Source organism: Artibeus jamaicensis, unplaced genomic scaffold, assembly GCF_021234435.1.
Source record: "Artibeus jamaicensis isolate MK-2021 breed Jamaican fruit bat unplaced genomic scaffold, CSHL_Jam_final contig_456, whole genome shotgun sequence".
Taxonomy (NCBI): domain Eukaryota; kingdom Metazoa; phylum Chordata; class Mammalia; order Chiroptera; family Phyllostomidae; genus Artibeus; species Artibeus jamaicensis.
The window spans coordinates 3,187,005-3,211,067 of NW_026521839.1; the positions used below are offsets into that span (position 1 = coordinate 3,187,005).

At 41.8% G+C, this 24,063-nt stretch overlaps 1 protein-coding gene across 7 annotated transcripts in view; it reads right to left on the reverse strand.

Moving 5' to 3' along the window:
• The window catches only part of ARHGAP26 (Rho GTPase activating protein 26), a 416,835-nt gene that overhangs the window by 68,656 nt on the left and 324,116 nt on the right, over positions 1-24,063 (reverse strand). For all 7 annotated transcript variants that reach the window (XM_053666461.1, XM_037141721.2, XM_053666462.1 and 4 more), the window contains exons 19-20: positions 17,878-18,016; positions 4,198-4,351 (exon numbers count right to left, since the gene is read on the reverse strand). In XM_053666461.1, the coding sequence (XP_053522436.1) occupies positions 4,198-4,351; positions 17,878-18,016 (293 nt within the window). The remainder of the gene's footprint in view (positions 1-4,197; positions 4,352-17,877; positions 18,017-24,063) is intronic.

Genomic DNA, 24,063 nt, shown 5'->3' on the forward strand with positions numbered 1-24,063 from the left:
GTGCCTGGGTTCCAAGAGAATGAGATGGCAATCAAGAAGGCCTTGTGGTCTAGGCTTGAAAGTCACATGATACTACTTCTACCACACTCTATTGGCCAAATCTAGGCTGAAGGCCAGCCTAGGACTCCACCTCCTAGTGGGAGGGGCTGCGAAGATTTTCTGGCTGTATTTAGTAAGTCACAGGCCTTCCTACAGGCAGGAGATATGAACCGAAGAGCATCATCCATCTATTACCAAGTAACATACTGTTTCAATGTCGACATATCTTATAACTTTTAAAAGAAGCTGGAAATTTAGATTTTTTTCAAAAACATATAAATAAGCTTTACTTTTTTAGCAGTTTCGGGTTTACAGAAAAATTGCTCAAAATAACACAGTTTCCATATACCTCTACCCAATCCCTAAGTTTCCCCTATTATTAAAATCTTTCATTAGTGTGGTATCAATACATTTGTTAAAACCAATGAACTAATATCAGTTAATTATTATTAACTAAAGTTCATAGCTTACAACATGAGGTTTACTTTATGGTTCAATTGGTTTTATGAGTTTTGACAAATGCATAATATTTCATATCTATTATCCACAATCTTTTTTAAAAATCTATATCCAATGCTTTTATTTTATTTTTTTTCAAGATTTTATTTATTTATCTTTAGAGGGGGAAGGGAAGGAGAGAAGAAGATAAATATCAATGTATGGTTGCCTCTTGTGAGTCCCCTGCTGGGAACTGGCCGGCAACCCAGGCATGTGCCCTGACTGGGAATCGAACTGCGATCGTGTGGTTCACAGGCCCACACTCAATCCACCGAGCTACACCAGCCCGGGCAACTATCCACAATCTTTTTACTGACTCTACAGTTTTGCCTTTTCCAAAATGACACAAAGTTGGCATGATACCACGTTGTACTTTTTAAAGAGTGGCTTCTTTCACTTAGTATTGTAATAAGCATTTAAGGTTCATCTATGTCTTCTCAGGACTTGATAGCTCATTTCTTTAATCACTAAATAATATTCTGTTGTCTGCATGTACTACAGTTTACCTGTTCACCTACTAAAGGACATCTTGGTTGCTTCCAAGTTTTGGCAGTTATGAGTAAAGCTGCTATAAACACTTGTTGGCGGGTTTTTATGTGGACATAAATTTTCAACTAATTTGGGTAAACACCTAAGAGTGTGATGGCCAGACTGTGTCACATGGTAAGTGCCTGTTTAGTTTTGTAAGAGACTGTCAATCATCTTTCCAAATGGCTGTTTCATTTTGTGTTCCCACCAGCAGGGCATGAGAGTTCGGGTTTCTCCACATGCTCACCAGCATTTGATGTCAGTATTATGGATTTTAGCTGTTCTAACAGGTGTGTAGTGATATCTCATTGTTTTAATTTGGAATTACCTAATGATGTTCGATGTTGAGCATCTTTTCATATGCTTATGTATTTGCATCTGTACACCTTCTTTGGTGAGGTGTCTCTCTAGAACTTTTGCCCAGTTTTTATTTAGGTTATTTGTTTACTTACTGTTGTATTTTAAGAGTGCTTTGTATGTTTCACAGATTTTTTTTTTGCCCTGACATGGCCAGAATGATGGCATCTCTAATTTTGATGCCTGACTTAGCAGTATGGTCACACACACAAGAGGGCCCTGATCTCCTTGGAGAATTGGCAACAATTTACCAACGAGACAGCGAAGTGCAGTCTCTGTAATACCGAAGAGTGCTATGTCACAAATGTGTTTCTTTCATTATGATCCACAGTCACAGTGATCATTCTAGTCATTATGAATATAATGAAAAACAAATGAATAAAATAAAAAGAATAGTTTTCTGGTGACTAGTTCCCCACTTTATGCCTAACTTTATGTCTAGTTAATGATAATCCCCTACCCCCAATTTTGCTTTTTTTCCCTCATTTTCATCTGCATCGTTAAGTTCAAGAATCCCTGTGCACATCAAAGTCAACAATGTTGGAGGAATAAAAGCATTCAGAACTGAGGTTGAGACCTCAGTTGCAAGCAACTGAGCCCAATCACCATGGCGCAACGTGTCGCCAGACTCTGGAGAATTAATTTACTCAGGGAACGTACTGTGACTTCTGCTTGCCTGGACTACCCAGCTTCTGTCCATGGCCCACACAAGCAAATTCCAGGCAGAAAAAAACCAGGAGGTACGACTGGAGAACATCTTACTGCTCTGGGTGTCAGACATGGTGGGTGAACCTCCTGAAGAGCCTATAGGACCTTTGCCTGGCCCCCATTCAGGGACAATGCAAGCTCTGGTGCCAGCGCTGGCACCCACAGTCCTTCCACCTCAAGAACAGTCTTGCTTGAGCTCAAGACTCACAGGACCAGTCAGATCTTCACTCAGCTTGGAAGGACCACAGTTTTGTTGGAAACACATCATATTCCTACCTCTAATCCTTCTCCAAAGGAAGACAGGTAGAACTGCTCCTGGCATCACCCTTCCTTCCCTGGGAAAGCCCCCCCAAATCTGCAGCAGGCAGGGAATAGTTCCCTGGATGGCATGAACCAGATGGAGTCACCCCCAGTGTTTTATGTAAAACAAATCACTAGACAGCTGAAAAATAAAAGCCCAAGTCCCCTCTTCCAGGGCCTGTTTAAAAGACATACCCCACTTTTTACTTAGCTGCTACAGCAGCCTTTTTGAACACACTATACTCAGCAGTGACTCAGGGGACTCCCAGCCCCCAGCTACTGAAAACAAAGATTAAAGACCACTAGTTGATACTCTGGCTAGAACCAGAGGATGTTAAGCAACCTGGGCTAGAAATTCAACCTTGCCCATGCTGAACAACAAATCACTTCAGCAACTGGTAGTTAGTTGCTGCAGCAATCTCTGCAGCAACAGAGATTACACAAAATGGAGAAAAAAAGAAACTAAAATCTCCTTAATGTCTAGGAGCACCTGAGAAAGCCATACAGTATATGGGAAAGTCTGGCCACAGGGAAGCAGAGAAACTCACTGCCCATAACCTGAATAAGTTAAATTATTTTGAGCTCTTAAGGCTCTGGTCCACTTTTTGGTGAACAAACCCATTACCAAATAACAAGTTAAGTCATTTAACTTCCTGAAAATAAAGGTAGGATTTAAAGCCAACAACTAAAATGTAACCTGACTTTCTCCATGTATGATTTCATCTTACACAGTTACTGCATTTACAGTATAATTGCCTCTTAAGTCCATTTTAGAGACATTTTTCCTCCCAAACCTTAATATAATAGCCTTAGTCTCTTTAAGACAATAATTGTTGGGCCCTTTTATGCAAATTTGTCAATATCTTAAAGAGACAGAATGCCAAGGTGTGTTGGTTCATGCAACTACAACACACAGAGGGGAAGGAAAAAGTTCTGACATCCCGGTGCCTCACTAAGGGGAACAAGTGCCCTTAAAACAATCTGTGGCTGAACCGCGAACTATTTTCACCAGAGAAAGGCAACGTCAACTCTGCTTTTTCCTGAGTCTCTCACAACTGTAGCCTGGGAGTCCAGCCCTTCTGGTCATGGCCTCACATTCTTTTTGCAAAGGCTCTAGCTGACCCAATTTATGGGGTGGTCTGGGGAAGCAAGCTAAGCAATCTGGGATGGAACCACAAGAGAGGACTTTCTGGCCCTCACGGAGTAGATCTAATTTCTGTGAAGGTTTGGACAGGCAGCCCCACGACTGCCTGTCTTGGTTAAGGGTGCTCAATGCCCAAGAATGAAGCAACAAAGGCTCTTCTCTTTTCCAGTCTCTGGTCTGTGATCACAGTCATGCTAAGGGCTGAGGATCTAAAGATTCAAAGGGCTACTGGGGGACTCTCAGCTACTGGGGGAACTGGACATTCTCAACATAGTCAGGGAGAAGGGAAACTGAGACAACATAAATGAAAGAGACATGGCCAGTGATCTACTGAGCTACCTTAGTGTCTGAATGTTTATAAAACCAAAAGAAATTGCTCTTCATGCTCAGCAGCCAGCACAGGCAAAAGCCATAATCAAAGCCATCTCAGCAGGATGGTAAGTAATAGATCACCAAAGCCAAGAAGCAGTATGTTACAAATAATGATTAATCTTAACAAACCAGCCAAGCTCCAAGTTCAGGGAGAAGGAAAATGCTCAAAGTCAGATGAGGCCTGAGAACAAATTCTGGGCAGAATGGCTGATCAGGGCCTGCTGTAACAGGCAAGCAAACATCATACTTACAGTGAGCTGGGCCGGGTGGGTTTGAGCACATCCAGGTCTGGGTCACTGGAGTTCATGTTGGGCTGTAAGCTGCTGCTGGAATTAAGGATGCTGTTTGCATTTGATGAGATGACAGATTCCAAACTGGAGTTAATGATGCTGTTTCTTTGTTCCTCTGGGGGGAGGAAAGGCCACAAGCCCTATGTTAATATTTCATAGGGATAGTCTATTCTCACATACATAAAAATTTACAAATAATGAAATTGGATTGAGATCTCTCAGCCCAACCAAGCTAAAATTAGGACATATAAAAGGATAAGAATTACGAGTGGGAAAGGGAGTCAAAGGGGAATAGGTAACCTGAAATTTTAGAGCAAAATCCCTTTCTCAGTGTGATAGGTCATACCTCCCCTCTCACCCCTTTAACATGACCATCCTTTTTCCTAAGAGTGGCACTACCACTGCATGATAAATTTTGTCTTCTTTTGATTGGCAGATGGGCAAAACACAGAGCAGTCTTCATAGCCTCCTTGCATTAAACCAGATCCTCTTGGTTTCTGTGACGTTCACCTTTTATTCAAACAATCCTGCTCTCAAAATTGTCTAAATTGCCCAGGCCACATCCTATCGCCCATTATCTAGCATGTCACCATAAAAAAATCTATTTGGCCACCCGCTTCTTCATGACTCCATAGTCTAAATTCCTCACCCCTCCATAGACATACGCTCTGGGTTGCTTTGGCTCCATGTAATTGATGTCTAGTTTCAAGTTAGTTCCTTGATAAATAGATGTGTAAGGGCTAGAGTAGTTTGCATCTAAAAACCGAGTCCAAGGTCAAAGCAGTCACATTAATGCCTGGAGAATATTACCAGGCTGGGAGGGAGAAACCTGTGTTATCTTCAAGGCTCTACCCCTGACTAACAGGATGGTCTCAGGCAATTTTCACTCACTCTCTGTTCCATGACTAAGGCATCTATCTATACAATGGGGAGAAGGACCTGTCAGGAGAATCAAGTGGGAGCAGATGCAAGAAAGTGTTTTGTAAACTCAGAATACTGCTCAAAGAGAGTAACTTTCTGTTTCTTCCCATATTTAAAAACTTGGAACCATGTGCTGAAGAAAACATTTTTGGGATGATTTAGTTAAACAGGCACCACTGCTGTAGCAAAACACTGGAAACTTAGGTTGTCATTCTTGTCCCCCATTCCTCACAGATATGCCATCTTGAAATCAACTGATATTTTGAGCAATCAATAGATGGGGGGGCAAGAATAGCATGGGAAATATAGAATCTAAAGGACTTGAGTCACATGGTCATAAACTAAAGGGGGGTAATGGTGGGGACGGGGGGGTAGGGTGGAGGGGAATGAAGGGGGAGAATAGAACAACTGTAACAGCATAGTCAATAAAAAAATTTAAAAAAATGTATCTCAGAGGGGAGAAGGGAGGGAATTTCAGGGGGAAAGGGGAAGGATTTACAGGAACTTGTATAAAGGACACATGGACAAAAACTAAGGGGGTGGAAATGGGAGAGAGGTGGGAAGGGCTGGGGGGGTGAGCTGGGATGGGAGTAAAAACCAGAAAACTGTAATTGAACAATTAAAAAGAGAGAAATGTATCTAAATTAATCTTCACCAGGCGTTTTTGAAATGAGTCAGAGGTGTACCATATCCTCAAGGAGACAGACTAGGCTCACTGACATGGTAGTTCAGAGGTGGACATTTGAACTCAGGTGTCTTTAGGCAATAAAGTGGGTGATGTCATGAAAAAAAAACTTTTCCCCTTGCACTAGTCATGTCCATAAAATGCATTATGTTAATAAAATGATGTTAGATTAATTTTCACATTAAACATACACACACACACACACACACACACCAATGACCCCTCATAGCTTGACAAATTCTCAATGTCATGTTTAAAACACGATAGGAGGTTTAAAAACCCTATAAGGTTATTGGGAGATTCCTGAACTAAGTGGATTTTAAATAAAGTAAATTATTAAGTTGATTCCAGAGATTTAGAACTATTCATATTTCAAGAGCTTAAATTCCAAATCGAAATAACAACAAAGAGAAACTAAAAGAATTACATTAAGGCAAGATATAGGCAGACTAACAGGGCCTGCGAATGTGCAGTTGCCACTGGGAAGAAAAACAACCCTAACACTACATAATTAGGGATCATCAAGAGACTGGATATGTCACTTATCAGTATGAATCAGTGAGAGTAAAATTTTCCTTTATACAAAATATACTCATATCAAGATTCTTGCAAGACTATGAGAAGCCCAAGATCACCATATAAAAATGGGGAATAAAGATGACACTTCTTCGGGGTACAATGGAAACATTTTCTGCTTTACATGGGAGTACAGATGAATAGTTTTATTTTTTTTAAACTTTTTTATTGATTATGCCATTACATTTGCTCTATTCCCCCCTCCATTCCCCTCCACCCTGCATACCCCTCCCCCACCATTTCCCCCTTTAGTTCATGAACACGTCTCAAATTCTTTAGATTCTGTATTTCCCCTACTATTCTTACCCTCCTCCCTATCTATTTTCTATCTACTGTCTATGCTACTTATTTTCTATACCTTCTCCCCCCCTTCTCCTCCTCCCACTCCCCTGTTGCTAACCCTCCATGTGATCTTCATTTCTATGGTTCTGCTCCTGATCTAGCTGTCCTCTTAGTTTGCTTTTGTTTTAGGTGTGGTTCTTAATAACTGTGAGTTTGCTGTCCTTTCACTGTTCATCTTTTTTATCTTCTTTTTCTTAGGTAAGTCCCTTTAACATTTCATATAATAAGGGCTTGGTGATGATGAACTCCTTGAATTTGGTCTTATCTGAGAAGCACTTTATCTGTCCTTCCATTCTAAATGAAAACTTTGCTGGGTAGAGCAATCTTGGTTGTAGGTCTTTGGTTTTCATGACTTGGAATACCTCTTTCCAGCCCCTTCTTGCCTGTAAGGTCTCTTTTGAGAAATCCGCTGACAGTCTGATGGGAACTCCTTTGTAGGTGACTGTCCCCTTAGCTCTTGCTGCTTCTAGGATTCTCTCCTTCATTTTCATCTTGGCTAATGTAATGATGATGTGCTTTGGTGTGTTCCTTCTTGGGTCCAACTTCTTTGGGACTCTCTGAGCTTCCTGGATTTCCTGGAAGTCTATTTCCTTTGCCAGATTGGGGAAATTCTCCTTTATTATTTGTTCAAATAAGTTTTCCACTGGTGGTTGTTCCTCTTCCCCTTCTGGTACCCCTATAATTCGGATGTTGGAACGTTTAAAGATGTCCTGGAGGTTCCTAAGCTTCTCCTCATTTTTCTGACTTCTTATTTCTTCATTCTTTTCTGTTTGATCATTTTTTTCTTTCTTCTGGTCCACTCCCTTGATTTGAGTCCCAATTTTCTTTCCATTACTATTGGTTTCCTTTGTATTACCATTTCATTTCAATTAGCTTAGCTTCCATATGTTTCTCTAATTTGTGACTAAAATCAACCAGTTCTGTAAGGATCCTGATAACCAGTGTTTTGAACTGTGCATCTGAAAGACTGGCTATTTCTTCATCGCTTAGATCTATCGGTTCTGGGGCTCTGAGTTGTCCTAGAGCCATTTTTGGTCAATTCGTGCCGTTAAGTAAGCTGGAGCGAAGCCTTAGTTGTTTACCAGGACGGGGCGACCCAGGTCGCTGGTTTGTGACGCTGTGTGTGGGGGCGTGGTCAGAGAGGGAGCAATGGCGGTCCTCTCTGCTAGCCCAGCCCGTCCAGTCACACCGCTCGCCCCCGGGCTTGTTTATCCGATCGGAATTGTGCGAGCCTGCTGCCCCGCGCAGGCTTCCCTTCTCACTGGTGCCTCTTCCCTGTGCGCTCCCGTAGCTAGCCCGTGATCAGAGGCTTTGTTGGCTGCTTGCAACACCGCGCACCACCCGGGAATTTTTTCTTGCTAACCTGCTCCGCTGCTGGCTTCGCTTCTCTTACCGGTTTAGCTGAGCATTTAGTTGTCTTTGGACTCCGTATTGTCGATTTTCCGTGTGGCTTGGTTGTGATTGTTGTTAAAAATAGTTGTTCTTAGATTTGGTTGTGCACAGAGGCAAGGTGGTTCCTCCACCTACGTCTCCATCTTGGCTGAATAGTTTTATTAATTCTTATTTGAGGCCAAGTTTGGATGACATAATTCTCTGAATTCACAGGAAATAGAAGACTATAACTGTACCTACTTTTCTTGTGATTTTATTTACTATTCTATGTGAGTGTTAGTTCTATAAATAAGAAACAATATCGTGCTAAAGTATACTAGTTTATCTAAAGTATTATCAGAACTTTTTTTCTTTGCGATCCATTAGAAAAAGTATCTGAGATAAATACTTCTTCAATTTTCATTTATTCAGTGAATGTTTGAGCAGCAATAAGTAGCAAACACAGTCCCCAGTTAGCAGACCCCTCCGTCGATTCCTTGGCACTTTATTTAGATGCACGCTAGTGTACTTATTAACTTGCACATATTTATTTGTTCATATGCCTACCTTCTTGGGTAGATTATGGGCAACCTAACATTGGATATCTGACAGATAAAGCTGTGAAATCACAATAGAAAAAAACATTAAGCAAAGATGCCTGGTTTATCAAATATTTTTTCAGAATCCTAATGCTCATAAAAAGATTTGATTCTGAAAGCTAGACTTGGGTAAAATTTTTAAGAACATAATTATTATTACGGCTTGATAAGCTGGGGTTCTCCATGACCTAATGAGGAAGGCTGCAGCATAGGGAATATGATATTCGTCTGAAGTAAATCCACAAGGGAGTGAGGATAGGATAGAAAGTGAGAACTTGACCCACCCTGGCCTAGAAAAGTCAACAGAATAAACCAGGTGGCTATACCTAAACTGAGCTTGAGGACTTTTAGTATTCCATTTACTAGGAGGACATTAGAATTCTTTTTTAAAGAAATAAATTCTTTCTGAGGTTCTATTTTGATTTATATTTAGATATAGAATATTTAGATATTTAGAACCTTTCACATATATGATAACCTGTAACAAAACAAAATAACAACAAAAGCAAAAGGTCATGGAAAGGAGTTAACTGTCCCCACCCCCCCACCCCCCCACCAACCCCCCTCCCAAAATAGTTAGTTAGGCCAATGTGTGTCCTAAAAAGCATCCTCTCTGCTGGTCTCCCTGTATGGACCACATGATAAGGAAAACTGGAAACCTGGCACTTTCTGACTATAAGACCCTCGCAGTTTTATTCAACATAAGACCTCAGATAATGTGACTGAGAACTTCTAGCCGGACACTTCTAAGCTGAAATGCTGACAATCCTTACTGAGGGTGAGCGGGAAGGTGAAGATTATTCCAAAGAAGGGGGGTTGAGTAAAATCAACAGCATACCAAATGGTTTAGCAGTTATGGTATACCCTATAGAGACCAATTCTAAAGCATTTGAAATGAATTAAGAAATAAAGAGAAAATGATTCAGTAATGTCACTCAAAACAGGAGGATTTTTGTCAGGTGGGCAAATGAGTCCTTGCTGCTGACAGGAAAAAACATAATGAGAATAGGCAGCCTAAAAGCCTTTTAAAAAATAAAACTAAAATGAACCAAATTGTTCAAATAAGCGAGAGCTGGACTTCTTGAGTCACTGATGAGTCAAGCCACCTCCGGTATCCTCCTAAGAAGGTATAAGAAGGACTGATGGCAATTACATTGCTGAAGAAAAAATTATAGACTACTGGACTGAAAAAGAACAACAACATCCAGCTATGAGTCAAATCAACGAGATCACAGAGAACCATTTAAAAGGAGAAACAATGCCCACAACTTAGGAGTATTCTTAAACTGGTAGAAGACTGTGAAAATGCATGCTTTCCTCAAGCACAGTTGTAAGAATTTCTCTTCATATTGGCCACTGAAAACAAGAGCCCAGAAACAAGGAGATGATAAAAACCAATCTTCAAACAACCGTAAACAAGTATGGGTGATGCACTGGATGTTTTCATGAGCATATGTTCTACAAGGAGTGACAAGTTGGATGTGGAGCTGGCCCTTAAAAATACAAAGTACTCAAGGGCTAGGTACGTACGCACAAGCAGAAGGCATCAGGCATCCGTTACAGTGACCTGTGAGGCGGGAATCAGCTCATCCATTCCTGTCTAGTCCATGCAGAAGATCTATGAAAGCTCCTCAATTGGTTATAAGCTAAATAATAAATATGAGGCAGCAAGAAACAATGGGAATGTGTTTCACAGAAAAAGGCAAGTTTTGTGTGACTGAATTTTTCAGGTGTTCAGACAGGGACCACTAATGTCCTTGAAACTTAAGTCCTGGTTATATAGTGGGCAGTGTTTTTTGTACAAATCAGGAGCGGAAAAACATGAGTATGCAACCAAATCACTGCAACTAAAAAAAGAAAGCCACAGAGTAATTTTGGTGACATTGTACTTGTTCTGGGGGTTGCCATGGAGATCTGGGAGCTAAGCTACTTCACTTTCCATATTTACTGAGTGACTCCCGCTCACTCTAACGACAACTCCACCACACACAAGAGGCAGGGTCTCTGCTTACCACAGAACACAGAGGCAGGCCAGGAATGCACATGCAGAGCCAAGCCAAATGCACACGTCTCGGCAGGCCTCGACATGCCTAGCCCACAGAGCTGTAGCATAAATATGAAACAAAGACCTTCAACGTCACTCTGGGGGAGGTTTCCCACCATGCATGGATGTGTATCTGTCAGGACGGGCCAGCATCTCATCTCTTCTCTCTTTCCACGATGCCAGAGAGTAGCTGTCGAAAAGGAGAGGGAAGCTGACTGTCCCTGGACAGCAGCTCACGATACCTCTGGGAGCCCAAAGGGAGGAACTCTCTCCACGTGACCAAACAGGGAGTGAGGGGAGTTGCCAGACAGACAGAAGTCCTGTGTAAAGACCCAGGACTTTGTGAAAAAAGTATTAAGGTAAAAGCAAAATGCCCAGAGGCTTTCCTGTGCTGCAGTGGGGAGAGAGGTGTACTTTCTCCTGGCTTGTTAAAGTTTTGCAATGAAGTCTGTAATGTATCATCTTGACAAGATAGGATGATAATAGCCCAGCAGCTTAATGAATTTTGCAATAAAAAATGATGAGTGCATAGCAATTTTGGAGTTTACCATCTCTGGGAAACACCCAAGTCCCCGGGAAGCTTGGAATCAGACTTCCTGAAGCATTTTTTCCCCTATAGCTTTTGCTTCTGACAGTAGAGGCGTGCCAAGCCACACTAAAAGCTGAGGCGGTCTGATTTCAGGCTGACCCAGCTTCAGTCTCTATGATAAAAAATAATCTTAAAAAGCAGCTTGGGCAATGGGTTAGAACACATGAAACCAGTTTGGACAGAGTTTTTAAAAAATAACCTTACAAAGTACTTTGGGCTGTGACAGTAAGTTGATAAGTGAAAAATTTGGTCAATCCACTGTTTTGACCATAGGACATACATAGTACATGATGTTAGGACTTGTGGCAGGTTGTCTTTAGCAAGATCACCACTGACTTTGATCCTGTGTGGACTGACTAAATTATCCTCTCCCCATGGCACACACAATAACCCTCTTCTCTGCAAAGGGAATGAATGCCAATAAAACTGGATTTCAAGAGAGAATGGGGAAGTCATTGTGGTTGGCCTGGGACTAAGCTGACTCAGGCAATGGGACATGGATGCACAATGGGAATACCAGGCCCTAAAAAAACGAGTGTTTCAAGAACCCCGACATATGAATGAGCTTCTAATTAATGGCTGAACAGGGAGTTGAATGATGAGAGTTCAATGGACACTTTACCGCTCACAACTTGGCCCTCTTTTCTACCTGAGAACCTATTTTTGGATCAAGACACTTTCCTGTTAATCTATGGTTCCCCAATAACTGAGTGAGTCCGCATAAAGACCGCTTATACTACTGCTCACTAAAGAGAAGAAAATTACATACTTACTTGTTTATAATACCATGACTCATTGCAAAAATGGGTCTGATATAGTAACTGAAATGTACAGTTAGAAGGCTTTATTTTTAATGAAGTAAAATTAGTCAATACATAATAAATACGCACCCTTTCCAATTCAGAAAGTACAGAAAAGCAGACACATATCCTGTATGAATTTTGGTGTATCAATTTCCAGTTGGTTTTCTATACATGTATATACTTTTTACTTTTAACAAAGTGGGATAACATTGTACCAAATGTGCTACCTGCTTTGTTCACTTAGTGATAATGCCAGAGATTTGAGCCTATAATGTGTTCCTTTTCATCTAATGATCTATCTTGACCTTTTTTTCCTGCCACCTGTTTTCCACAGCATCATTTTTTAACGGATACATCCACTATGTGGTTTTTAGTCACACATGGTAACCACACATAATTAAGCCAAGAGCCACATTACACCTTACGGCCTGTGCGACAATAGGAATCCCTGTGGATAAACATGTCATCTGCCAAAACAAACAGGTGTGTCCAGACCGCCTTGGATCTGCAGAGGCAGCCTGAGACAGGGCACATGCTGCAGCTTTGCCTGTTCGGAGAAAGGCATTACGTAAGACTTTGAACAGCATGAATTCCCAGTGATTTTTCAACAGCGAAGACACGCATGAGAGGTATATGAACTAAATTCTCAACCTCTCACTGGGCCTGTCTGGGAGAGGGTCCAGGATGAACTAACTGAACTAAAAGAATTAATCAGAGCTATAATCCCAGCAGCTAGTTAACATGATCCCTGTAACACAAAGCCCAAGAATCCATTCCCACCCCCATCGACACTGTACAACTCATCTCAGACTGCCGATGTATTTGCACTCAAGCATCAGACGGGCATGGAGACTCTGCATTACCCCTCCACATGGGCCTCTCCTTGGGACTCTGCAGGCCCCAGAGGAGGGACACATTCTTAGTCAAATGTAAGGTAATGCTATAGCCTGGTGATAATCATCGTAATCATAGCCAATGTTTATTAGGTGCTTACTACGTTCTAGGCCCTGTGTCATGTACTGTGTATGCACTGTTTCACTTAATCTCGGAAATTTCCCTCCAAGCAAGCTATCACTGGTGATGTATTTTACAGATGAGAAAAATGGGGTTCAGAAAAGGAAAGTACTGTACTCTAGGTCTCAGAGTCAAGATGCCATGGAAGCAATGCAGTCAAACTGCAGAGCTCCTACTTTTAGTCACCATGCTAGGCTGTCCCAAACACCGACAGACAAAAGAGGTGTTGTGATAATGACAGAAGACAAGACACCTTGATGGTTGTCTCCTCTCCCAAATGAGTGTTTCTTTAACTGTAGCTAGCATCAGCACCACCAGGGTGCTTTTAAAATACAGATGCCCAAGCTCCAGAGCCAAGACCTGATTCAGGACATACCAAGGAGACCAGGCATCTTTAGCTCCTTCCTTATATGATTCTAATGCATACCCAAGTCTGAGAACCACTATTCCAATAAATACATTTCAACACCTTGGTGTATGTACTAAATATCTGTGACAACATAAATGATAAATGTCACCTTGCAACTTCTTAGTGGCAATCTAAAAGGTACAAGACCTGGTTGATGATTCCCTCTAATCCTCTGACTCTGCCTTCTAGAATTGTCCAGAAAAAGTACAACTTGTGTGTCAATACCTTTCACCCAGGTATACCACCAGTTTCTGCTGCATGATGTATCTGCATGGAAACTTAGAGATTAAACAGCAATCTCCTTTGCCACCACAGTTGAATAACCTGAATAGCTGGGGCTAGATCTGGGAGGGCAGCTGTCCGTGTGGCTGCCACCCGCAGCACACATATTGAAGAACCCATTCAGGCGGCTCAGCTGCCCCCAAGGCAGCAGCACTGGAAGCTGGGACATTTGGCTTTTATTGCTCCTGTAACTCAGTTAGCACTGAGTCTAGCACTCAGTCTTCACTTCTGCGGTTCAAGAACTGACAGAGGTACCCTTCTGGAGACAACGGCGTGGGGAAGGGAGATCACCCGGGGAATAAAGTTCTCTGTCATTTGTCAGCTGTGTAATTGCCTAACCACTCAAGCCTCAGTTTGTCTGTGCATAAAATGTAGATAATGAGCACCTACCTCACGGGATGATTATCAACTGTGAGAAGGAGATGAGATAATAATGGACTTAGCAGGCTGCTCAGCACATTAGCTGAGCTATAATCATTTGTACTTTTCATTGTTGTTTTTATTGAATGAGGTTCTAATCTCGCTTGGCCTCAAGCTTCTTTATCAGATGCATCCATTTATCTTTCCACACCCGCCTCAGCTCTTTACAGGCAGATCCCTAAGCCTAATGAAAGAAAGTTTAGACTCGAGGTTTGTAAGTGGAACTGCATGGATAGATGCATGGTGAGAGTCTAGGGCAATGTAGCAACCAACTAACAATATCTGAACCCAATTCTAGTTGAGTGAACAAAAGAAACTTGAGTTGGATATTTACATTAACATGAAGAATCTGAGTCTGTGAAAAATTAAGAGCAAGGTCTGTGGACTCCAATTTGGGGTACACATTCAACAAGCAGGACACAAGACATTTCCGAGGCTGGATGTGGAGGAACACCCTTTATCTTAGCAGTTACATATTTATTTTACTATATATTAGAGAATAGAACAGTGAGAGTACCAAACTCATGTTTTTAGAGATTTTACTGAGTAGGAATTGGCTAGGTAAAGAAGTGAGTTGTTTTAAAATTGATTTAAAGACATGTATTAAACAAAAAAAAAAATAGTGTATGAGTTATGTGGTTGTGGCCCAAAGAGTGAATGAAGGTTTATGCAAATGATTCAAGTTCAGGAAGTACAGAGCTAGGTACAGAAAGAGGCCTCAAACTGAAAACACCTTATTACTACTGAATGTACAATTATTATTATGTATTATGGAATTTCCCCACAAATTAGCTGCAGGGTCTTTGTCTATATTTTAATTCCAAAGAGTAAACTCAGCAAAGTGCTTTGATAAAGCAGTCTTCTATCTTTGTCCACAGACCAGACAAAGGGAAGGAAGGGAAAGGTGTGCAGAGATTTTTACCATGGGTTGCCACCTGCTCACCTACCACTGATGGGAGGTGAGGTCGCCACCTGGGAGGGGTGAGTGCCAGCAAAACCTCGAGCTCCTCGCCCAGTCTTCCTCACAGCATCAACTTACCCCCTTCTGCTATGGTGCTTTCCAGGCCAGTTTGGATATCATTTCAGTTCCCCAGAAAAAAAGGGAGGTTCCGAAACAGATTATTAGAAAGTATATGCATCTATATACTCTCCAGTGAAAATGTTTCTCTCTCAAAATGGGAGAAAAGCTAAGCCCTCCACAAATATTCAAACATGTAGAGATTTCGGTCCTGCTTCTAGTGAGCATTTACTAACATTTGGAGGAAAGAGTTATTGCTTCACCCTCTCCCCATGTCTCACCCTCCGTCCACCATCTGCAAACAGGGACAGCAGCTTGCTCTGCAGCTTAGGCAGGTCTGCTTTCACACATCCTTAACTTTCATCTCCTGCCTGTGTGATAAAATTAATCTTGGGCAAAGATCTAATTGATTTTCTCCTAATCTCCATCTTCTTTCTTACATGTTCCCAGAGTATGCTTCTAGACCTGTTCCAAAGCTGCCTCTGCTTCAGTCTAACGGTAAACTCAGCACTATTTTAAGCTTAGAAGAATTTACCAGGACTCTGATCTGTCCCAGTCTGCATTGTACATGCTCAGTACAAAACATTAGGTGACTGTGGCTCTCCTAGAAACCTGAGAAGCTATGCACCACAGCCCGATGTCTTGTTTGTGGAAGATGTGGGTGTGGCTGGCCTGTTCCAAGCATTCGCAGGTGAATGTGGAGGGGCCCAGACCATGTGGACACCATGGTGAGAATGACCCAAGCTGGATATTCAAGCAGAACAAAGGTTATCATTCGAAGAGAAGCAAATCTGGGTACAGGGTCAAAGCCCTAAAACTGTGCATATCCGCTGACCTAGAAATCCTTCCAGGAATTTATCTTAAGGAAATGATCATGACTATGAACAGTAGCTTTATTCATAAATGCAAAATATATGAAACACCCAGTGTTTGGTTGCTAAATATACCATGGGGCAGCCATACTATGACATCTGACATCTTTAAATACATGATATTCTGGGGTTGGAGAAGATTCATTTTCGGGAGTTATGATAAGGAAGGATAATACTTTTGAAATGCAAAGGCAAAAAATCATTTTTGTAATAAAAAAAAGAGAAAGATGCCTTTCCTAATGAGGAGCCTCTTCTCTTCAAGGCGAAGTGAGCCACTGTTCTACTTTGTGTCTGTACTGTACTTCACAGAGCTCAGCAGTAGCAGCAGTAATGGGGGGGGTGGCAGTGGTAATCATCCTTATAGTAATCACAACAACACCCCCCGCCCCGGCGTTTGCTGAGCACTTCCTCTGCACAAGGCACTGTTTGAAGTGCTTTAACCTCACAACAACCCTGTAAGAAATGAACTGCTATCATCCCTATTTTGCAGATGAGGAGACTGAGGCCCTGAGATGTTAGGTAACTTGCCCAGTCATACACAGTGGTGAGCCCAGACGTGGGACTCCTACCCACGCAATCAGACACCCTATGTCTTTCAAACAGCCTGTTCTACTGCCTCTCCGAAGGCATACTTCTATGAGAGCAGCTATGTGCCGACTTGCCATGATCCATTCACTCGTCTGCTTCCCTTAACCAATTGTGAGTATTTTTATACTCCCAGTCCCTGGCAGAAATCATGAAAATGTCAGCTGCGTGTGATTGAACAATAACTAATAATCATAGCAGCAACTCTCAGCTGTTAGCCCTTACCATGCCTAGGCCTTATGCCAGATGCTTAATGCATAACTTCATTTAAACCTCACAAATTCCTTATGAGGTATGTACCTTCAAACCTACTTTACAGAGGAGCAAACTGAGGCTGAGAGAAGGCAGAAGGCTTGTCTGTGTGTTGCTGCTGGCACAGGAACCCAAGTCTACATTCAACTCTCATTATAAATGCTAAACAAGACAGATCTTTCAGGGCACCGTAACCTGATCACTGCAAGGAACTCAGAAATCCTGAGAGGAAAAAAATTTTTGAAACAATTGTGGTGATTACACCCTGCTATCCAATGGAAATAACCAGTTATTTCCATTTCTAACCCCTTCTGCTATGTGGAACAAGGAGGGTATTATTCTCTAATGACTTCATTAATTAATTTCACATATTTATTAAGTGTCCACTTCACGCCTGGCCCTGGGCTAGGCGGAGTAGAAGGACGAGCCAAACAAGGCCCTGCCCTCACAGAGTCACATTCTAATGGGGCACGTGACTCGCACCAATTACACACTGAGAAAGGAAAAGGAAACCTGTTCTGTGGGAGCTGCTGATAAAAGAGGGCCCGAAGAAGCGATGCCTGAGCTGAGCTCTTGTGTGGCACAAGGGAGAGGGGTTCAGGTTGTGGGTGGCCCACAGGAGATCTGGAAAGAGGATCTGAACAGTGAGTGGCCCCGGCCTTTCATTCTCAGCAATACTGCTTCCTCTCCTATCAGGGTTATACAGCCATGGCACCTGGGAGGGCAAGATGCTACATAGTCCTCAAGGACATGTAAGGCAGCAGACCACAGAGAGAGGTCTGCGGTGTGCCCCCTGAGCAGCCCAGAGGTCACATGGGATGTCCCTGGAGCACCCTGCTGCCCTGAGCACAGGACTCACGTTTCTCTGTGGACTGCATGGCATGGAAGAGCGTCAGGGGCCTCTCACTGCAGGATGGAGGCTTAGAATCACCACTCTTCTTCCGAGACAGGTGCAGCTGGGCATTGGTGAGAGGCGTATCAGGCACGGTGTTAAATATCTGCAAGTAAAATTTCATAGAACGGTTACACGCCGCCATGAACAGGGGAGAAAGCAGAACCAGCACTACTGGTGGTGTGGTAATGTCTGAGAACCACAAGGTGGAAAAGACCACCACTGTTTGCTCAGGACTTTATTTTAAACATCTCTAGAAGAACTGCACTACACATTCTCATTCAAAAATGTAACCCAGAGTCTGGTACCCAGTTACTTCCATTTCTAACCCCTTCTGCTATGCTTCCCACTGGATCTTCTTTCTGTTCTCTGCAAGGGAAATGAAAAGCAGCTGCACTAAATCTAAGCTGTTGACTGTTAACAAAATTTCAAGTTTGTGCCCACCTTTGTCCAGAACCAACTAATCAAAATCCCTTCATTTTTCCTCCTTGGTTCTCTTTCCTGGTTCTCTTTCCCAGTGCTTAACAACTTTCTCAGAATGTGAAACATGCATTTAAATAACTCCAAAAAGAGGCCCAGGTCAGGGTGCTAGTTTCCAGTCCTGGGTTACCTTCAGAGGGGCCCTTTCTAGTTCCGCAGCAGCTCTGGGTTATCTTTGATGCTAAGCAATTTTTTTTCTTATTTAGAAGGAGGGAAAATGACTTTTCATTTTTGATGATAAAAGAAACATATAAGTACTATAGCAATTTTTAAAAGTATCAAGAAAACAGAAAAAACCTCCCAATTCTAGTATTTAGAGATAATCATTATTAGCCTTTAAGTTTTATTTTCTTATGAACTTCTAAGATTTTATTTTAAAAAAATGCAAGGTAAGATAATGAGAAGAAAATGACAGACAAAATCATGACAACTCTCATCTTTTTTCTACAGACACGAGGGCAGCAGAATTATTATGATAGATACCACTTATATGGTACTTACCGTGATTACAGGAGCTACTGTTCAATGTTGGTTTCCCTAGGGACTAGTCACTAAATGTGTCTGATGTGTAGCTCACTCTGTTATCAGTGACCTTGAGCAGCAGGTACTGTCCTCACCATTTATAATGAAGAACTCAGCAGAGAGGTTAAGCTGCCACAATCACAAGTATAATTACAGATGGTCACATAGAAACCCATGTCCTAGATTTTCTAGATTCATTTTTAAATGCATATAATAACAACAAACACAACAACAACAACAACACTAATTCATTCAATCAAGAAAGATCTTTGGAGCACCTACTTGACACTAGGCACTCTGGGGATAACTGCAGGAGGCAAACGTGTTCCCCACAGGTAGAGGGTTTGTATCCAGTACCTGTGATCTGCTGAGCACTTGCCACGCCAGCACCAGGTTAAGTGCTTTGTATCAGTTATCTCACTTACTGTTAAAGAACACTTTTTCATAATTATGATTCTATTCTTTATACAGTTTTTATCCTATACATTTAACGTTATACTGTAACACTGCCTCCTTCTTAATAACCCCACTGTATTGAGATATCAATATTTATTGATCCACTATTATTGTGCCTTACTCTTTGGAGCTTGCCTCCTTCTGGATTTTCCCTTTTCCAACAATTACGAGCAACAAGAGGATGGAGGTGGAAGCCTACACACATCCGTCTTTCTCGTGGTTCTCTATCCTTTATGCATACATTTAAAAGCAGAACTCAGAAGCTGATAATATAGAGAGCAAAATCATAAGAATAGTAAGAAGTTCAGCCAAAACAGCTGCTCTCCATGGGCTGGCAGGTCCTTGAGCTCCAATGATGCCAGCCAGCTGGTTTAGTCCATCTTGCTCACAAACACAGCTGTTTGAAAACACTATTATCATATTTTCCCTAGGGGAATGAATTTTCAACAAAATAAACTGAATCACTGCATAGCTGAGTTCAACTGGGGCAAGGGAGTAAGGGGAGAAGGGGACTTAAAGCAAAAACAACAAAGATCTCCTGGCTTCCAGAAGAGCTGGCATCCCTAAAAATAAGTACCAGCACTTCACAATGTTCCCAGTCTCCTCTGGGGTATCTGCAGGGGAAGAAAAGAGAAACTATGTTTGCTGTTGAGCTCAAGGACCACAGCCTCTAAGATGCTTTCTTTCCCTTTACTTCATCCCCCAAACAAAAGTACGCCACAGCTGTTCCTAAGTGACAACCTGCCTGTGCACCATTATCACTGATATTTAAACATTGTCCCTATAGATGAGTGTTTGCATCTGCCTGCTACTTGACATGCTTATCTCTGAGCCATCTGGTGAACTCAACAGATTAAACAGAATGACCATTCCACAAGGAGAGACTTCCAGCCCTGCCACATAGCTAAGAAGGAGAGGAGCTGGGACAAGAACCCTAGGGCTGAAGTTTCTAACACCTGCACTCTCCACTTCCTCAGCAGTCATTACTCGTTCAGCTCATCTTTCCCGGCCAATCTTTAGGTACAGAGGCCGGTGCCCCTAAACCCACAAGTATGGATTTCAACAAACAACAGTGTTTCTTGGAAACCCTTCTGCCTCTGGCCTCAAATATAGCACATTCAGCAATGCCTACCTAAAAACATTTGAAATGAATTCAGACTTAGTGATAGAACTGCACCCCCCTATGGCTGGGGTGACGCAGGTTTTGTGTCTGTTTTCCTAATGAATTACTGAAAATGAGATCCTCACCAACCACAATGGGAACAAAGATGATGTTTAATTTCAACTGACACAAAAAATGTGAGCATTTTGCTTTTCCCTAAAAACTGCAGTGGATGCTGGAGAAACGAAGAAGAGTAAGCTGTGAGGAAGGACCATGGATTTAGACAGATGCATGAAAAAGTACGCTTATACATAGCCAACCGGCAAGAGACATGAGAACACGTGAGAATTTCATTTCCTTGGCTGTTTCATCTAAGAGGAAAACTATTTGAGCATACTAGAGTAAGTTTGAGAGGGAGATTTTCAACACAGGGAGTACTAAAGACCCAAAGGCCACTTCTCTTCACCATGAGCCAGGCCCCAACTTCTGAAGAACTCTGACAGGGCCATTCTCAGATAAACACAATGGTGTGCAAGTGAGCACGCTACAGGATGTAAAGGGCCAGACACAGGACTGTCACCACTATTATGACACAGGTTTTCCAAAATGCAAAGTTACCTTTGTAAATCAGACTAAGTCAGAACAGGCAACATGAACTTTCATCAGAGAGTCTGGGGAATCGGTCCCCAAACTACTGTTTTTATTGAACTCTGAAACTTGAACACATGTAAGTCGTTTAAAGGCTGCCTATTGTCTAGCCACCTTCTTCTAGCCAGGCCAAGAGGTTTGCCTCTGTACTAAAACCTCCACTTGGAATTCTGATGAGAATCTAAATTGTTGACAATTTTGTTTAGTTATTCCAATCCTATTTTGTTTGGAAGAGATAATTTCGAAAGAATCAAAAGAAGTTTCCTTCATTCTTTTGGGAAGAATCAGCAGATGAGCCTGCTGAGCAATGGAAGGGAAAGCTCATATAACCTATGAGAAATAGGTTTATGGATCTCTACCATGTGGCTGGAACAATCTACTCATTTCACAGTGACTTTCCAAATTAACACAAAAGGTGGGGGGTGGGAAGATTTGTTCAATGCCCTAAGTGCCTTGTTAAGTCTGCCTCAACTTACAAATTAATTCTGACTTAGTCAAGAATGCCTTAGAAATAAGTTATTAGGAAGACTGCAAACCTACAGTCTAGAAGCTACTGGGGAATAAGACCATAAAATAAAAATATAACTCTGGATAACTCTTCCAAGTACTCCCAATTTCAAGCTTTCTATACATGGAATTAGCAGACTCATAAATACCAAGCGACTGTTTCCTGGAAGCCATGCAGCAGATGGTCTGGCTGGCTGAGCCCTCGCTCAGCCTATTCATGGGCAAGAACTGCAGCTGCAATGACCTTTCCGTCACTGCCATCCGAATCACCACCGAATAGCCAGGATAGGAATTTACAGTCATTCACTAAGTAGAAAGCAAAGAGCCTTTGGAGCAAGACAAGTTTTGGAACTGTGGGAAGGATCCTTAACTGCTCTGAGCCTATTTCCCTTGTGCAAATGGGGATCTGACACCTGCCTTGCAGAGTTATTGAGATGGTGATACACATAAAATGCTTAGCACAGAACCTGGAAGAAACCAGGCAGGAGACAGTGGTGGTATAAATCACAATAGAAATAGCCAAAATTATCTGAGTTCATCTTAACTTATCATCTTAAGTTATTTACATGGGTCACCTCATTACTTTACTCCCAACAACCCTAAAAGGGAGACATTATTATTCTTGCCATCTTATAAGGTGAGGAAACTGAGATTTAGTGACAGTAACTGATTAGTCCTAGGTCACACAAATGAATACAGATAACTGGGACTTAAACTGACTTTCTAGATCTTAACCACGTGTGGTCTTTATGCCAAGTATTAATTTGAGAGACAGAAGACAAAATGGAAAGATCGTAAGTTTTAGAGTCTGACAGATCTGACTTTATCACTTACTAGCTCTGTGACTTTGAGCAAGTTACATAACTGACCTTCAGATGCCTCATCTGTAAACACCCCCAGGATGGTGGTGAGGACTGAAGCGCCTAACACAATGTGATGCTCAGTGTTCAAGAGACATTATTACATTTGATGAAAAAGCACAAGAAGGGAAATAACTGGAGACTCAACAATGAATTATTTGCGATCGGGACATGAGGATTTAATTTGTAAGTGTAAATTTAATTACTGCTCTTTGCAAAACATCAATTGTAACTGCTTATAGCAATGTTAGAATTTGCTGTTCTTTCCCCCTTGCACTGCCTACAAAATTCAAATTTCACTGGCCTTCCCTGACCCGGGCCCACCTTGACATTGTAGACCACTGACACTTGTGGAATTTGCTCTTTGACATGTCATATACACATTTGACACCTCATCCAATCCTATCTGCCACATGCTCCTGCAATTTACAAGTGGGAACCTCCCTGTAATGTGTGTGGCATACTCTTTATTACATGCTGTCATTTTTATGGGAGGAAAACTAGGTCATGGTAAAGAGCTCCTGGTCTATAACTGTGAAATAGTTCTGAGACAATAAATCAATGACAGAGGTCTGGCATTAGAAAGCAAAACAGAAAGGCTTCTGTAAGAAGAGACTAGGCATTTTCCTGAGACACAGCAGGGTCCCAAGTAATAATGGGTAATAACATGTATGGGCTAGTTTGATCTAAAGAATGTCTGCTTTGGGAGTGGAGGCCTAGAGCTACTGAGCAGGACTCATTGTCTGCTCTTGACTGGGTTGGAAGACCGCTTAGCACATGAGAACCATAACCACTTGGAAAGCCAGGTCAGTCTTAGCAAGGCTCATTTACTGCAACAGTTAAGAAGCCAAATGCAGAGGCTGCAGCTACACAGAGGATTTTTAAGGACACTTGGAAGTCTGATGTCCTATTGATATCAGCATATTGGCACAGAAACCAACAATTTGGAAAGTAGTTTGGGTAGTTTTATTAAAAATCTCTCAAAACGAATGAGTGCCATTTGTTAAATGGCCCAGGTAATCCATGGGATGCTGTGATTTCTCCTATCTCCAAAAAGACTCTATTTCCTGTACTCTTTGTTGACAGAAAAGAATAGGATAAAATATAACAAAACTCTTGTCTTTATGTGAATAACATTAAAGGAGCTTCACAGTTCAAACAATGATCAGTTTATCTAGGGCTTATTGAGGGGAACACATGTTCAGATGCATGACTTTACCACATCTGTGAAGAGTAACCTGCATAGCACTTAACACTGAAAAGGGGAAAGGGGCCTAAGACAGAAGCATACAAGTCGGTCTAGCTCACTTCTAACCCTATCGTGCACAGGACCAAAAACAGTGTACTCAGGAACCAACAGAAAGAAAAGTAACAAAAATAAAAATAAAAATCAACAAACAAAGGAAAAAAGCCATGACCAAAAGATACAAGAGCAGCTTCCCAAGCAGACAACAATACCTACCAGTTGGCCACAAAGTTTGTTTAGTTTTTTTCTGTACTATGGCTCTAGTAGTGCTTAGCTGTCTTTAACTTCATTTGAAACAATTTTGTTAGGTTGTATTGTGACAGCTGTCATAT